General features: G+C 33.5%; 1 protein-coding gene across 2 annotated transcripts in view; it reads right to left on the bottom strand.

Moving 5' to 3' along the window:
* The window catches only part of LOC148234277 (SH2 domain-containing protein 3C), a 28189-nt gene that overhangs the window by 7686 nt on the left and 3855 nt on the right, over positions 1-16648 (bottom strand). Inside the window, exon 2 of one of the 2 annotated variants that reach the window (XM_088187756.1) lies at positions 6477-6701. In XM_088187756.1, the coding sequence (XP_088043882.1) occupies positions 6477-6701 (225 nt within the window). Of the gene's footprint in view, positions 1-1430; positions 1597-6476; positions 6702-16648 lie in introns of those variants that run through there. The other variant, XM_088187757.1, reaches the window with a different exon arrangement.

The raw sequence follows: 16648 nt of genomic DNA, 5'->3' as shown, positions 1-16648 counted from the left end.
TTAACTTCAATGCGTCATAAATCTATCCCGAAAGTATTTGTTAAAATATGTCATTTCAGTGAAATAATATCGGAACAAATTTACTCCGGTAAATATATATTTTTGCCAGTGAAAATATAATTTATCTGGCAGGTGCTAAAAAATTATATGATTTGAACTTTTCCATATGTAGTAATGTATACATTTACATACTGATCAATTTTATTTACGATGTAAAAATGATACATTTTTTCAGTGAAGTAGTGAAGTCAAAATAAGTTTTCAGAAGTAGATGTTTCTATTATTAAAAATATAATATAAATGACAGGCGCTAGTGAAATTATATTCTGCTCCTAAATGTCTATGAAATTCAATTTCACAATTGCGAAACGTTCATTTGCTGTTCAAATCAAAACCTAATACAGATTAAGCCAATTCATCTCTCAGGGAAAAATAAGCAGAAGAAGTACAGACAGGCGTTACATTTCGCATATTGCTTAGAGTGCTTACCAAAGTATATTCAAACCACTTTTGATATAAGAGCGTAGGGCAAAGTAGATTCAAACCGAATTTTGGTCAATAAGAGGGCTCTCCTATTGGGTAAAATTTGGTTTGGATACGCTTCATTCGATTTTCCATTTATTTTATGGCTTTATGAAAATTACTGATACGCGAAAATCAATGGTATTCTATATCTATTTCGACCAAAATACAAGGCTGACAAAAAGCTTGTTTTTCAATTTACATGCAGTTAGCCATTTTGACGAATTATAATAAGGTCTTGAAGAGAAGAGTATAATTTTTTATTTTCATTTTAACAGAATTATTCGGAGTAGGGCTACCATTCTAAATAACAAAACTTAAACTTATGAATGAATTGTCGAATAGTCAAATGAGGATGCAACATTCCAAGAGCTCGTGATTTGTTCTGAAAGAATCGATTCGTGCGCCGTATCCCCTTCCATATTCATATTCAAGAAGTTCTGTATAAATATTAATTATTTTAACAAAAAAATATTTCATTTGTTTTTTGAAAGACACAAATCAAAATATTCTCACTAAAAAATTTGTTAATGCGCGAAGAGAAGAGAAAATTAAAAAATCATTGTCTTCGACGTAACTTCCATACATAACGACATGAAATAAACAGAATTAAGATGCTTGTTCCTGTAAATCTGACCTGCGCTAACTCACACGGACGACGGTCCATAATAATCCACTACCACTAACTCAGGTAGTGCCTCCGAGCTTCGCTAATGGGGTGAACAATATGGACAACGTCTCGAATTATTTATTAGATATTTTTAAATTTAGATATGAGATTTTAAGGGACTAGCCTAGTCCCTTTACTCTAATTACGGCACGCCACTGCTGTATATATGCATTTGCCACAACAAAGGTTTTAGTATAATATGAAATAATTTTATTTTAAATAATTTGTAATAACTCACTTTTTTCTTTGTGTGACCTCGGTGAACCGAAGAAAAGTTCAGAAGGCGGCTCATTGTACCATGATAATAAAAATATCTGGGGTGGGGAGCAGTGGAGGTGGACCCTTTTGTCTCGACAGCGCCCGGATAACTGACCTCGGTTCTAGTCGGCCCGAGCTGCGTTGCGCATGCACTGTCCCAGGGTTACCTAGGCAACGCGGGATTACTGCATATGTTCGATGACCCGGGACTTTGAGCTGGTCTGGAAATAGATGCGTCGGTGTGTCCAATGCACAGACAGCTCTGATATTTTCCAGGCCCTGCACCACCACCACCTATCCACCCCTAGTGGCCATGGCAACCGGCACACCTTCGGACGAATCGTTCTATACATGTTCGGTACTACCGTATGTGCATTGTGTGCGTTGCACGAGGGGACCCAGCCTAATATTAAATTACATACATATAAAATCTGGCTGACAATTTGGTCGAAAATGGGCTATCATATCCACCTTCTCTTTTCTCTCTTCTAAAAAATTGAGGTTTAAAATTCGTTACAGCACAAGACGACTAGACTGTTTCAAAACTATCTCTATCTATAATATGATTCGACGATTACTGAGGAAAGCAAAACTGCTGATGAACACGAAAATTTTCGAATTAAAAGTCGCACTTTTTTAATAAAAAAAATAATATACGTTAAAATATGATAAAACTAAACGTACTATATTTTTAGCTAACTATTGTGGATATTTAAATTTGATCTCAGATCTGATGATATTGTCGTACATCAGCGGAAACAAAGGCTCGTCTTTCACATTTCATATTTTTCCATTGTGGGCGGACTAATTTAACGTTGAATTTCCTGTGTTGTTATATTTTGTAATATATTATATTGCATCTTACATATTTGTTATTGCCATTTGTTAAAAAAAATATGTGGAATTTTCTTTTCCGCAATTAACTATGATCCGAATTTTTACTATCCGAAATTTTCTTGCTCCCAATTTTTTCGTATTCGCAATTTTTTTCACAATAATCCGATCACTACATAAAATATAGAAGAAATTGCATTTACCATTTAATATCGAAAATATCGCCTAATCTATTTATATTTTTATGTAATAAAACTAAACGAAAATGTGTATATTTTCCAAGGTTGTATTGTCAAAATTGCTTTGTTTCGTTTACTTTCTGATTTAAATCAATATGTCCATAACATTTGAAATCGATAAATTATCATATGACTAATGATACCGCTGATAATTCAAAAAGAACAGCAGTTGTTCCTATTTCTGATTTATTTAAATTAAATTATGACCATCGTAACCTAAGATATCCTTTTATAAAAGTATCTTAAAAACCTTTTTTGAATCTTTTCTACTGAAAAGAAGTATTTGATTATTCGGGGATTCCAAATTATAGATCCCGATTCAAGAATGCTACGAAATAATATGTCATAGTATAATGCGTTCCTCATAACAAAGTCGAGCATCTTGAAAGATTTATCACAGACGTCGTGTATGTGTAGAGAGAACCTCCACTTGCTCTTAAAAGTGATTCCGAGATCTTTAGTGAAAGTTTCTCTAGTCAAAATTATCGTAGAAATAAACTGATGGTGAACGGGATCGAGAAGATGACACAGTATGGTTCTTTCCGACACTAAAGAGCAGACGGTTAATGGAAGCCCATCTCCATAGAGAGTCTAAATCACCGCAACATATCGAATTCATTTATACAATTTTCATCTGCGCACAGAAGAATACTTGAATTTGTAACTGCCGTATTTATGTCATTAATAAATAATATAAAGAGCAGAGGGCTCAGGTTGGACTCTTGAGGACAATTGTCCGCCATAGGTTCCAAACTGTCTATGATCGCTCAAATAACTAGAGAATAGCCTAGTTAAATCATCCAAGCAACCGAGTTTTAATAATAACTAGTAACAAACCTTGTCGAAGGCCTTATCAAAATCTGTATATATGACATCTACTTTAATTCCCGCACCGAGAGTTTTTGTTACCGTTTTTGTGAAAGACAAAAGGTTAGTAGCAGTGAAATGGGTGGGATGAAACCCGTGCTGTTAGCCCAACAAGTAGAGTCTCCAATTCGAGTAATCGAGTACTCGATACTCGAGTATACTTGTCTATTTTTCAAGTACTTGATAATCGAGTATTTTGAAAATTACTCGATTAATACTCGAAATTAAAAAAATTTGAAATATTTCAGAAACAAAATTAACTTTAACTCGGTCCGGTAAAGGTTAACGTCTTGCTTTTATTTGGCGTTTATGCCCGAAGTCCCGAGTTAGAGCGGTTACTATCAGGTATAATTTTTTCATAGTTCCGTAGTTGCATAGTTCCGGTCGGCTTCATAAGATTCTCATGTCATCTGGACGAAATACCGTTACACGAAAGAGCATGCTTTATCTCTTTCTTCGTTGCATACGACACCAATCCCATTTTTATTTCTAGGAGATCGGCGTTAGTTCTGGATTGCTAAATGAATAAATTTGATTAACCTACAATACCACTAACTTCATTCTATAATTTTACTACTTATGTATCTGATTTTTTTTAATTTTGTGCGGAATTTCAACGATATTTTAAATAAATATAATTATTATAGTCATTATTAAATGTATTCTTACTACTTTTGTTTCCAAAACCAATAAAATATTTATATTTATTATAAGAAAAGAGCATTATTATATAATAAAAATAAAATGGTAAATATTTCTTTAGAAGTGCAGGGTAACACCCCTACGGTGTATGGCTGAGAGGCAAATAGTAGTGGATTCTAATTAGAATGTAACGGTAAACCGTCGAGCTCGATAGGGAATCTTATGATACTTCCGGTCGTCGGCTATGTTAGTGGGTACGACGGAGAAATTTATTTTGTGTTTTCTGTCCGACAGTCCCGACTTACCTAATTTATGGCAATGAACAATATGAAATATCAAAAAAAAAATTAGGTTTTATGACTATGCAGTTGTAGCGTAAAGTGTTGTAAATTGTTTATACTGATCCCTCAGCTTAAAATATAAATCAAAACAATTGTGTGTTTTAAAGGCATTTAAAGTAAAGTCAGTTCTTTGCGAACCGTTTAGCTCTAGAGTGAAAAGGATTCACCCAAATACATCTTCGAAGGATATAGATTTAAAATCTTCGCATTAATCAGAAGGAGTAGAATATTGTATATTGTTAAGAAAAAAAATCTATTCAAGAAGAATTACAAAATGCTATTTTGTCAATAGTCGAAGGAAATAAGAGAAAAGCAGAGAAGGGAATGAAAGAAGAGAACATAAAAAGAGAGTTCAAAAAATGTTATATCTATAAAAAGCGAACAGACAAATTAGAAGCCTTATCCAACGCGTTAATGACAATAAGACCAACATCAACAGCAACGGAAAGGGTTTTTTCCACAACGGGAATAATAAAACCAAAGTTTCGCAGTAATATTAAATTCGAGACACATTTTGCATTATTGTTTTTAAAAAGAATGTTGTTGAAGTTAAAATAATTGTAAAAATTAACATACTAAGTATTTTATTTATTTATTTATATGTGCATGAATTTGAATAATAGCTATTTTGGTACATTTGGTTAATACTCGAAAGTACTCGAGTACTCGAGTATTTTAAAATTTTAATATTCGATACTCGAGTAGTTGATGGTTCGAGTAATTGGAGACTCTACCAACAAGTGATTAAAGACATATTTATGGATAATTATTTTTAACAATTTAGCAGGAGCTGACAACCTGCGACTGGTCTATAGTTCTTTATACACAATTTGTCACCATTTTATGAATATGTGTGACTTTTGTGCATTTCTACAAATCAGAAAATGATGACGTCTTGAGAATTAGATCAGGAGCAGCGATACTGACTTCGCGACAATTCAAAAATTAGGCCCAGAATAACGCCCATCTTGAATTTATTAAAACCGTATTGAAGATTTGAGCGCTCAGTTTTTTTGTTGGTCAGTACTGAAGACCAAGAACATGGAGAATGAAGTGACTGAGCAGAAGGCAATATATTTTTTAAATTTTGACAATTTGAAATATAATAGAGATTCTCAAACTAGAAAATTTTTATTTTATAAATTTTGCGTTGTAACATGACAGGCGTAAGCTAAATGCAATAGGTTAAGCACAATTAATAGAAATTTAAAAATACTAAGGTACATATGATATTCGAACCCAGGTTTTTCGGGGCAATAGTCAGATACTTATACTACTCGTTTATAGTGTTAGTCATTATTTTTTAAATTCTTTGAGCGCTCTTCCGATGGTTTAGTTCTGAACGTTTTTGTTACGGCATCAGTAAGATTAGTATACAATTTTATATATGACATGTTTTAATAAATTGCTTATATTTAGGCTGTTGTTGAGTGAGTGTTCAATGTAATATTAATGTAATAGTAACTCATAAAAATCATATCTTGTTTATTGCATTGCTCATCAGTTATAACATCTGATATACAGTGTACATTTAAATAAAAGAAAATGTTAGTTATAAATACATAGATATATAATACAAAATATATTATACATGAAAATATACGTATTTAGAGTTATTTCGATAAAATTTTAAACGCGGGCGCAAAAGTATAGTTTAAGTTTATCGTCGGTCTGAGACGTCAAAAGACATTAACTGAAAAATGTATCCTATAGGAAAACGCGACAAAAATCTCCACTCAGAAGTAAAAGCATCACGTCAAAAGTAATAAAATCATAGTGTGAATGATCGGCAATAACTCGGAGTACGAGCTCTTGAACACCTCTATGGCTAAGCCTTCAGAATAATTCTTGTACAAAATTGTAGAAATTATTGTTCATTATTTAAAATATAAATAATAAATAATTAGCTCAATTTCTTAGTAAACACACTGTGTATTCGCTACATCGTATAATATCTGGTGACCGGAGTCAGCATCCTAAGAATCGCTCAAATACTGTAATATAATGTATGTATGCGCACAATACAATATATGTGTGTAAGTGCGAGTTCGTGTATTTTAATTACAAATCATGCAATGGCAATAGAACTTTTTGAAAACTCACCCTGTTGATGACGAAGTGCAAGAAATGGGTCCCTTGACGGCAGCTTAATACGTAGTGGCCAGGTTGTGTGGCCGAATCCCTCACCAAAAAACTGCCATCGTATAGAAGGAGAGATTCGGCCGTGCCCCTGTCCAATTGTCCATGGTACCATCCGTGGGAGACCAGCTCACTACTGTCCAGTGACAGCTCCCAATCGAGCTGCTTTCTCAGTTCTTGGAGCTGTTCCTGTGTTGTCATACAAAATATTAATTTGCCATATTGTGCTTATCTTAGATTTTAATTTCTTGTCGTGAGCTATATATTTTTATCAATATTGGCTTCGCGATCTTAATTTTAAATGAGCGTCTGACGACTCGAAGAGTCTGTCACTCTTCATCTTCGGAGAGTTTGTATGTATATGTATATATGCATTATATATACATAGTACATAAATACAAGCATACACAAACAATTCAACTACTCAAACATACGCTAATATACATATTAAAAATTGGTACGAAATGTTAAATGTATGTACACGTCAATGTTAAATGTATATGTCAAGAAATTAAAATAAAATAAAACAATAATGCTAGACATCTAAAATAGCTAAGCACCATCCCACATTTTTATTCCAGCTTCTCATAGATAACACTGGTTGACAAATTTCTGAAAAATGCACTTAAATTCCTTAGTTTAAATGCATTTTTCGGAAAGTATCTAGTATGTTTATGTACGAAATGAAAGAATGTTTAGTGCTAGAGGTCAGGTTTTTTTTTTATTTTACAAAGTTCCATAATATAATTTTTTCATAGTATGACAAGTACTCGATGATAAAACTATACAAATTAACTTAATTTTTCTATCTGATTTGTGCTTGTGTGTATATTGAGAGTTTCTCTGCAACGTCCAGCAATAGAGCTCCATTTTCTTCGGTACCGCTTCTCCATAGCCGCAATATCCTGACGAAAGCGCTTTCCGTGCTCTTCACTGACATCACCCAAATTTTTGAGGATGAAATCAAGAGTGTAGAAAGTGGATTTTCAAAGACATATTACATCCCATTTATTTGCTGGCCGTGGGCATTTCGGACACAATGCTGATATAGTCATCGCTTTTATGGTTTCCGAGAAAGTTTTGGACTACGTTCTTGAAGACTGACCAAGCGACTAGCTCAAACTAGATTGAAATCTAGATCAGTCAAAACCTCTTTTATTTGTGGTCCTGCAAAACTTGTTCTTTAAATACTTTATCCGATCTCCTTCTTTAGACAAGTCTTTGACTAAGTTTTTCATTAAGCCCAATTTAACGTGTAAGGGTGGAAGAAGGATATCTTCAGATTTGACTAGAGGAAAATAATGAACATTCTTTGCGCCAGGGATAAGGTGCTCTCTGGCAGTCCACTCCTTCCTGGTGTAATAATTTTTCCTGTCCCCGCTATATCACTCACACAGAAAACAACAATACTTCGTGTATCCCGTTTTCATACCGAATAATAACCCTATTACTTTCAGGTCTCCAGATATTTTTCATACCTAATTTTTGTCAACAGCAACTTCATGTTGTCGTTTATCTCTGCCATATTTGCAGCACGGCCAATGGGTATAGATGGTTGATCATTTTCATTGTGAATTTTCGAGGAGTCGATGAAAAGCCTCTACTTTTTACTATTATGTTGCATGCCAAGAACTGTTAAGAACTGAACTAAACTTTACAAAATAAGAAACTAAAAGATGCGAGTAATTTTGTCAAGATTCCACTTTAATAACCGCGAGCCTAACATTTCTGCTTGGAGCATTTGACAAATTTGGATCACGTACCAGATCATTAAAATTACTAAAATTACATTAAAATTGTGTTGACTAGTATAGTTAATCACGATAGGGCCGAAAACATATTTGTGTTTGGCTAGCTTGTTTAAAAGCTGGATGGTTCGTGCAGGAGAAGCATTTGTGAGCGCTAACGTTCTGTCCTCGACGGTTAAGAATAAGAAAAACGGTTGCGACTCTCTGATACCGAGCATCGACCTATTACCGATGCTATTCCTTAGTAACTTTAAAAAGTGTTTTATTGAGTAGGCGCTACGCCAGAAATGTAAAAGCTGAGGTATTCCAAAATGAGCGAAGTACTCGTAGGTGCGATAATTACCGTGACGCGGCGACTACGAAGTTGCTTGACTTTAAAGAATAAGCTGGTGACAAACTTAGTTAAATGAATAAATTAAATCTGTTTATTTCAAGTGATGTATATCGAATTAAAACAAGCACACGAATTGCTTAATGTAAATAGAAACAAAAAATTACTATTTTAGAGGCTTTTGCAAAAAGTTATTAATAAGTAAATTACTAGTTAGCGCCACATTGAATTGAAAATAGAAATATAAGTATGCAAATTTTGTAAGAGCAGTACCATTATGAGGAAGCCGCTGTGCTCACTTTAGCGACGATTGTCTTAATTATATATGTTTTGAACAATATTTTTCAAATATAAGTGTTAGTACTTAAATACACATATAAAACATAATCCATTTTTTTATCTCTAAAGCATACTTTTGATAGTTAATATGCTACTTTTTCGATAAACTTACAGAATATCACTGTAAATATCACTGTAAAAATAAAATACCGTTTCAAAAACGTGTAATATTACCAAACAATATATTTAAAAAATCGATTCAATTGATAATATTACTCATGACCTTGTGATTTAAACAATTTTATGGTGAAAAATTTCTTTCATCTAGTGTTACAGATAAATAAAACTATTAAAACGCCCTTAATGCTAAATATAAATTTAAAAATATGATAGCTCTTTAATCGCTCGGAGGAAAGTAATTGTAAAATTATTACATTTTCGCAGCATGATGCTGGGAGAAATTTAAATTACTTCATTTATTTCACAAACTTACGTACATAAATATCTACCTCTTTATAGGCATGGCTGTTTCGTTGCTTTAGTGATTTTAGAATCTAAAAATATAATTTCATAATTTGCGGCATATTTTTTAAATTTCTCCTTTAGCGGAAATAAAAATTCTCATTATGGATTTTTTAATATTCTGTAAACCAGCCTATACTTGCATTGAAATTTTGGCAAAAGCTGTCACCCTCCATATTTATTAAATCTTAAAGGAGACGATTTATTTTGTATATATATTGTATATATATTTATATTTTGAATATATTTTATTTATATACTTATATTTTTTATTTATTATTTATTACCATTTCGTTTGCTTACAGTGTAACTATTACTGTCTTTCTTCTCCGTCTAAGCAAAGTGACAGCATTATAAGTATAGGAAAGATGTTTAGGATTGATCTATAATATTTTTGCAGCTCCATGCTACATATTCATTTTAACATTGTCACCATCACGGCCCCCACAAGGGGGGTAGACTGAGCTCTAGCCTGGGGGCCGAAAATTAGAAGGGGAACCGTATGGCGGGTCATCAATCGAAGTAATTGATACTATGTAGTAGGGAGCCGCCTTTGATTCTGGCCAATGATACTGGCTACGGTCATTATAAACTTTAATGAAATCAGTGATCTGGAAACCAGTGCTTAGTATCATACAAGTCTCACACGTGTACTCTTGTTAGACACCCAAAGAGCGCAAATTATATTTTTGATTCAAACCGGGATTTTTCTCTCTCTTTTACAATATAAAAAAAAAGTATTTTTAATAAATAAAGATATTGTTACATGTGAGGATTTGGTAACGGGAATAATAAATAAATATATTTATTTATATAGATAATTTAAGGGATAAAGTTATTTTTATATATGTGTATAATACAAGTTGGCAGTAAATAGCAAAGGGAATAAAAATGCATATAAAAAATAATGCATTTACTTGGTAGAGTTTCCGGTTTGTTATTGTGTGCGTGAACTGTGTGGCTCAAAACAATTTCGCTCAGAATATTTATTTTTTTTATATTAAAAGAAAATATATGTTTATTTAACATACATACATCTGAGCTAAGTTGGAAATTTCATCGGACAATTAAAAATATATTATATAATCAAAGAAACCAGACATTAATGTCGTTAATTAAATATTTGCAAAATTCAAAATCTTTCACTAGTCAAAAAAATAATGAAGTCTTTAGCTATTCTTCAAAAGAAAAAAAGATATAAAATGGGGAAAGAAATTATTCGCAGATTGTTTAATGGCTCGATGACTCTATTAAATCATTAGAAACTATTGAATAAATTTAAAAATTATCATTTGCGCAACGATAAGAATAATAAGTTTTTTAAGCGTTACAGAGAATAGTGTAAAAAAACCAACAACGTATGGATTAATGGAAAAATAATTAAAATATTTTAATCTACGGGTAAGAGAACGAATAACTTACAGTGTATATTTGAAGCCTTATCAACTATGGACAGTGGGCATATCTGGGTTAAACCTATATCAACACAAAATTATTTAAAATAAATCACTAGAGAAGATCGAACTTCTGTGCCACACTGCACTGTAATGACGAATACAGCGTTGACGAATCAGCGACTGTCCTTAAAAGAGAAAGCGAGACAACGAAGTACACGCTGCATCGCTTCTCCCTCTCATATACATGTACACGCACACAATAACAAACCGGCATCTTTATCCCGAGCGTACTCTAAAACATTTATTGGATGCAATGTCCATATTGTTTCTAATGCCATTAACGCTGCTCGAGTTCAGAAAAAAAATTATCATTAAAAAAAATGGCAAAGAAGCCTCAGTTGGGTATTCTAAAACAAGATGATTATGAATTTAGAACGTGTTAAAGAAAATTAAAGATTTACTCAAAAAATACGAAGAAGTAATAAGTGTTAATTGGTATTTTTAAATTTTAAGCTAGTTACATCAAATAACTAAATAAAATTTTAATATGTTTCTAAAGGTTTTTGGGCTAGGCTAGGAGATCGATGCACAATCGTGATTGGCCAGTTAGCGTGCATATAAGCCCGGATTCCGACGAGGAGAAGGCAGACGGCCCAAGGCAGACGGTTCAAGATACGAGACGGCTGAGGCACGTGACAAGAGACGTCACCAGACAGCAGACTTTCAGAGAGCCAAGTTCTATCAGCAGCCATCCGGAGGAACCAGCCACTCGCCCTCACCAACAGACCTGAATATCACACCTGACACCTTCACCACGAGAAACGTCATGCCGTAATCATCCATAGTAAAAATTGTAATTATAACTTAATAAACAATCTAATAGGATTTACCGAAGAGTCTCATTGGTCGCAAGGTCAACCACCCCTAGGGCTACGCCCCCTAAACTATAAAAGTTTTTTTTATAAAAAATAATACCGTATACGTAATAAAAAAGTTATAACCGATTGGAGAAGCCACCGACAGGAAATGTTGACATTCGAACGTGTCGCGCATTGTCAGGAAATCAAGATTTAGATTGCTTCCGAATTTTGCGACAACCAGTTAGTGAACGTTCTGTAAAGCTTTTTAATGTACGATCAATATTTTTGATATTTACGGATCACATACAAAACAAATAACACGCCTACGTGCTATTTGCTTTGTATGTGATTCGTAAACATCAAAACGATCGATCGAACATTAAAATAACCGAAGCACGTCCCTGGCTCTGCACTTGCTACGGACACTTCGAAGTACAGTTATTAATTATGGAAAATTTCGTGGTAATTTTTATTTAAGATGAAAACACACAAACATAGAATATACTGTTAATAGTAGAAATAAAATAATTCTATGTATATGATCCGTTGTCGTTCATGTAATGAATTTATTCACTATTGTGATGTAACTATTGAATTTCAGTTTATTTCGGTTAAGGGAAAAACTCAAACATATTTTTAAAAAAGATGGGATGAACAATACATACCAAAAACGGGAGTACCCCAATGAAAACAGGGCGTATGGTCAGCCTTACAATAATTTGTATGCTAAAATTCACGTAGGATTTTGTCACTTTTAATTTTATTAAACACTTCATTGCATAATGCCGAATTTCTTTCTTCTGTAATATACATACAGACTTAGCCATAATAATGGGGCACCCCGAAGTTGGCCCACCCTTAGCTATAATAACAGCTGCAACCCTTTTGGCCTACTGTCAAATAATTACTTACGGGTGGACGGAGACAATTTTCTCAATTCCATTTCCAATTTTTTTTTGCGGCCTAATTTTTAGTTTGCAATTGTGATAGGCAACCTTTTATTTTAATTTTTCCCATAAACGCTCTACAAGATTTAGGTCTGGTGACTGTGTAGGCGATCCTAAAAGATTCAACCATTTTGACGCAAACTAACCACTGCTTTTTAGTGAATTATGACACGAAGCATTTTCTTGCTGGAATTGAATGGTAACGTGGGCTGTGCTTGAAAATAATTTCTAGTAGGAATCCATAAAAGTGGATTCTAACATTGAAATATAAATGTCACTATTCATACTACCCTCGCAAATTATTTCCTACCCTTGCTGCTGCCATGCAACCCTAGACCATAACGCTTCCGCCACAAATTTGACTTTGGGTACTACGCAATCAGTTAGATATTCTTCCCTGACTCTTCGACGCGCGCGTACTACACCAGGGGCTTCAAAAACTTAAAAAGTATGATTGGCTAATCATTGCATTAAAATTTTATTAACCAATTAAGCTTTTAATATTTTTTTTTATATTAACCAATTTTAGTTTATCGGACTAAATGACTATCGTATAATTTTCAGATGTCCATCTCTGTGTTTTCGGGCGCACTCTAGTCATTGAGTTTTATTTATTTTTGAAAGCCACGGTTTGTGTCGGGCTTTACCACCTCTCAGTTCATATTGGTAAGATTTCTTCTCACCGTCCGCGAAAAATGAATGGCCCTCCGCTTGCAGAGACTTCAGCAGCCAGCTTTGAAGAAGTTTTTCTCGTGACTCGCGAATCAACATTCGATTTTCCTGGGCAGTTGTCTTTCGTTTTCTTGCAGTTCTTGGCATTGATTTATAATAACCATATTCGTTAAACCGTTTCAAAGCATTTTGGACAACGAGTCATGAACAATTAATTTGTGATTCATTCAGTCAATAATATGCAATACACGAATTTAATAAAATTATATTCGCTCTTTTAGTTTCAATTAATTCGCGTTTTTTTCAGTTTTAAATGTTTATATAACCTAAAATATTTCGGTCAGACTATGCACTAGTAAAGAGTTACAGACCATTTTAAGGGATACCCTATTATTATACACAGTGTCTAATATTTATTTTTTTCCAGTTCCTGGCCAAAGCCATTTACCTGGGTATCTATTAATTGGTTCTCACTTTTATTTATTTATTTTTGGGGCAAAAAAAAAAAAAAGTAAAAAAAAAAAAAAACTTTGTTTCTTATTACGTTAGCTAGCACTTTTTTTTACAAATATTCATGTTACCTTATTAAGGTTTTTAACTAATGGGTTAGAATGATTTTTATTTCTGTCATGATAATTTACTTTAAGTTTATCGAAATAATCGCGTAAAGTGTCTATTTTTAAATCTTTATGTATAATTGAGTTTCGGACAAACCATTGGGCATTTGTCGCCATTCTTAGCGCAATATTTTGTTGCGTTTGTAGTGATTTCGAATAATTACGACTAAGTATACCTCCCCAGACGGGGGAGGCATATGAAATAACTGGTCGGATGATCGATTTGTACAGGAGCAGTTTGTTTTTTACATTTAGTTTGCTCTTTCTGTTTAATAATGGATATAGACGAGCACGAGTTGTTTTGTCTCTTGAAGTTATGTTATTTATATGGGATTTCCATGTTAATTTGGAGTCCAGAGTTAATCCTAAGTATTTGGCTGAATTTTGCCATTCGAGGCTTTTATCGTACATTTTTAATTTAGAGAGATTATTATTAGCATAAGCGTGTTTTCTCCTGCGATTAAACATTACAGCGACGCTTTTGTTGGGATTTGCTGTTATTAGCCACTTATCGAACCACTTTTGAATAGTGTTGAGTTTGTTTTGAAGGTGAATTATTGCACGATGGGGGTTTTTATAAGAGCATAAAATGGCGGTATCATCCGCGAATAGGGCAGTAATTACTTTTTTATATGGCTTGGAGGGAAAGTCGCTAGTAAAAATTGTAAATAATAATGGACCCAGAATTGATCCCTGCGGAACGCCTGCTAGAATAGGTCTCGGACTCGATAGATGGTTTTCCAATTTAATTTTAAAGGTTCTATTTTTAAGAAAAGATTCAATTATTTTAACCAGTTCAGATGGAAATTTGTATTTTATAAGTTTAAATAGTATACCATCATGGTATACTTTGTCAAACGCTTTGGCTATATCCAAAAATACTGCTCCTGTTGTCATTTTTTTATTAAAGCCCGACTGGATGTGGTTTACAACTCTATGCAGCTGCTGCGTAGCCGAGTGTTCCGTTCTAAAACCGAACTGTTCATTGGGTAATATTTTATTTTCTATTACATGTTTTAATAATCTACTTTGGATAAGCCTTTCAAATATTTTACTCGCGACGGGTAGGAGGCTTATGGGTCGATAGCTCGCGGGAAGAGTTGGGTCGGTACCGGGTTTTCTCAGAACTATCACATTAGCTTGTTTCCAAACTGTTGGAAAATACAGACAGTTAAATGATGCGTTTATGATATTAAGAAAAAAACTGATAGCGCTAGGAGGAAAGATTTTGAAAGCTTTACTAGGGATGGAATCGTTTCCAGGGGCTTTGCGGTTGGCTAGTGATCGAAGAATATTTTCTAGTTCAATTGACGTTACTGGTTCTATTTGGTTGTGTTTTTTTCCTAGAGTAGTTCTAATTTCTTTTTCTATTTTGTTTTTAAAGTCTACATTTATTAAAGATAAGTTAATTGTACATTGATCTTGGAGGCTATCGGCAATAGCTTCTGCTTTATCTTCTAAAGAATAAACTAGCACTTGTGAAGGAGTCATAATTTTTTTTATATCTACTGGATCTCTGCGTAAAATTTTTGACATATTCCAAAGGGAATTGTCTTCAGGGTTTAGGTCGGTAAGTTTATTCTCCCATAGTTCATTATTGTATTCTGAAATTGCAGTTTTTATTTCGGACTGTAAGCGGTTTAATTTTGATTTATCTGACTTATTCTTAGATTGTTGCCATTTCCTACGAATTTGATTTTTAATTTTAATAAGTTCGCGAATATTATTTGGTAAAGAAATATCTTTGTTTGACTTTCTTTCGAGAGTAACTCGTTCTATCGATTTGTTTATTGAGCAAGTGAGAGTATTAATTTCTTCTTCTATTTCTACCGTGTTGTTAAGCTCTTTTTGTTCAGGAAGGGTTTGCTCTAAGTAATAAGGGAAGAAATCCCACTGTACTTTTTTTATGTTTCTTCTAATGTTAATATCAAAATTTATTGGAAGGCAAAAAATGACTGGGTTATGATCAGACGCGAGACTATTGTGGACCTCTATATTGCATGTGGGTAAGTTGTTTGTTATGGCAATATCTAAAATATCTGAAACACCCCGTGTTGAATAGTGGGTTGGATCTGTTGGGATTTCTAAGTTTATGTTATTATTATCTTTGGCAAATTTATTTAGCGTTCTACCATTTTTGTTAGTCGCCCTGCAATTCCATTCTCTATGTTTGGAGTTAAAGTCCCCTGCAGCAAAAATAGGTTGCGAATAGTTAAATAAATGTTGTAAATCTTCAATGGGATACGCCGGTTTCGGTGGGGTATATACAGAATGAATAATTATGGGCGATCGAGCATCAGCTTTAACTTCTAAAGTTGTAACTTCAAGCTTATTAAATGTTTTTGTAAGCGCATCATTATGCTTTATCTCGTTTTTAATGTAAATTGCAGTTCCTCCCCCGGCACCGATTTGCCTGTCCGAGCGATAGGTTTTGTAATTAGCAAAGTTAATTTTTATCGATTCTTTTAGGTGTGTTTCGGAAATAAGAGCTATATCTATGTTTTGATCTATGAGGAATTGATTAAGTTCTAATTTTTTATCGCGAAAGCCATTAGCATTCCACGCTAATATCCTTAAAATTTTGCGGTGGTGGGTTTTCCCTTTTTTTTCGCACATCATAATGTTGGCAATAGGTGGGAACTGATAAATTTCATTTTTTCACTTAATTCCATAAACATCTTGATTATGACGTCGCGATTGGAGGGGTTCTCTGTTGTCACATTATTGATAGGAGTCACTTCCGGGTTTCCTTTAAGTTTTTCG

The sequence above is a fragment of the Plectrocnemia conspersa genome, unplaced genomic scaffold (genome assembly GCF_051122295.1).
Source record: "Plectrocnemia conspersa isolate PC_06_02 unplaced genomic scaffold, ASM5112229v1 ptg000006l, whole genome shotgun sequence".
Taxonomy (NCBI): domain Eukaryota; kingdom Metazoa; phylum Arthropoda; class Insecta; order Trichoptera; family Polycentropodidae; genus Plectrocnemia; species Plectrocnemia conspersa.
This window is presented reverse-complemented; position numbering and strand designations above follow the sequence as displayed.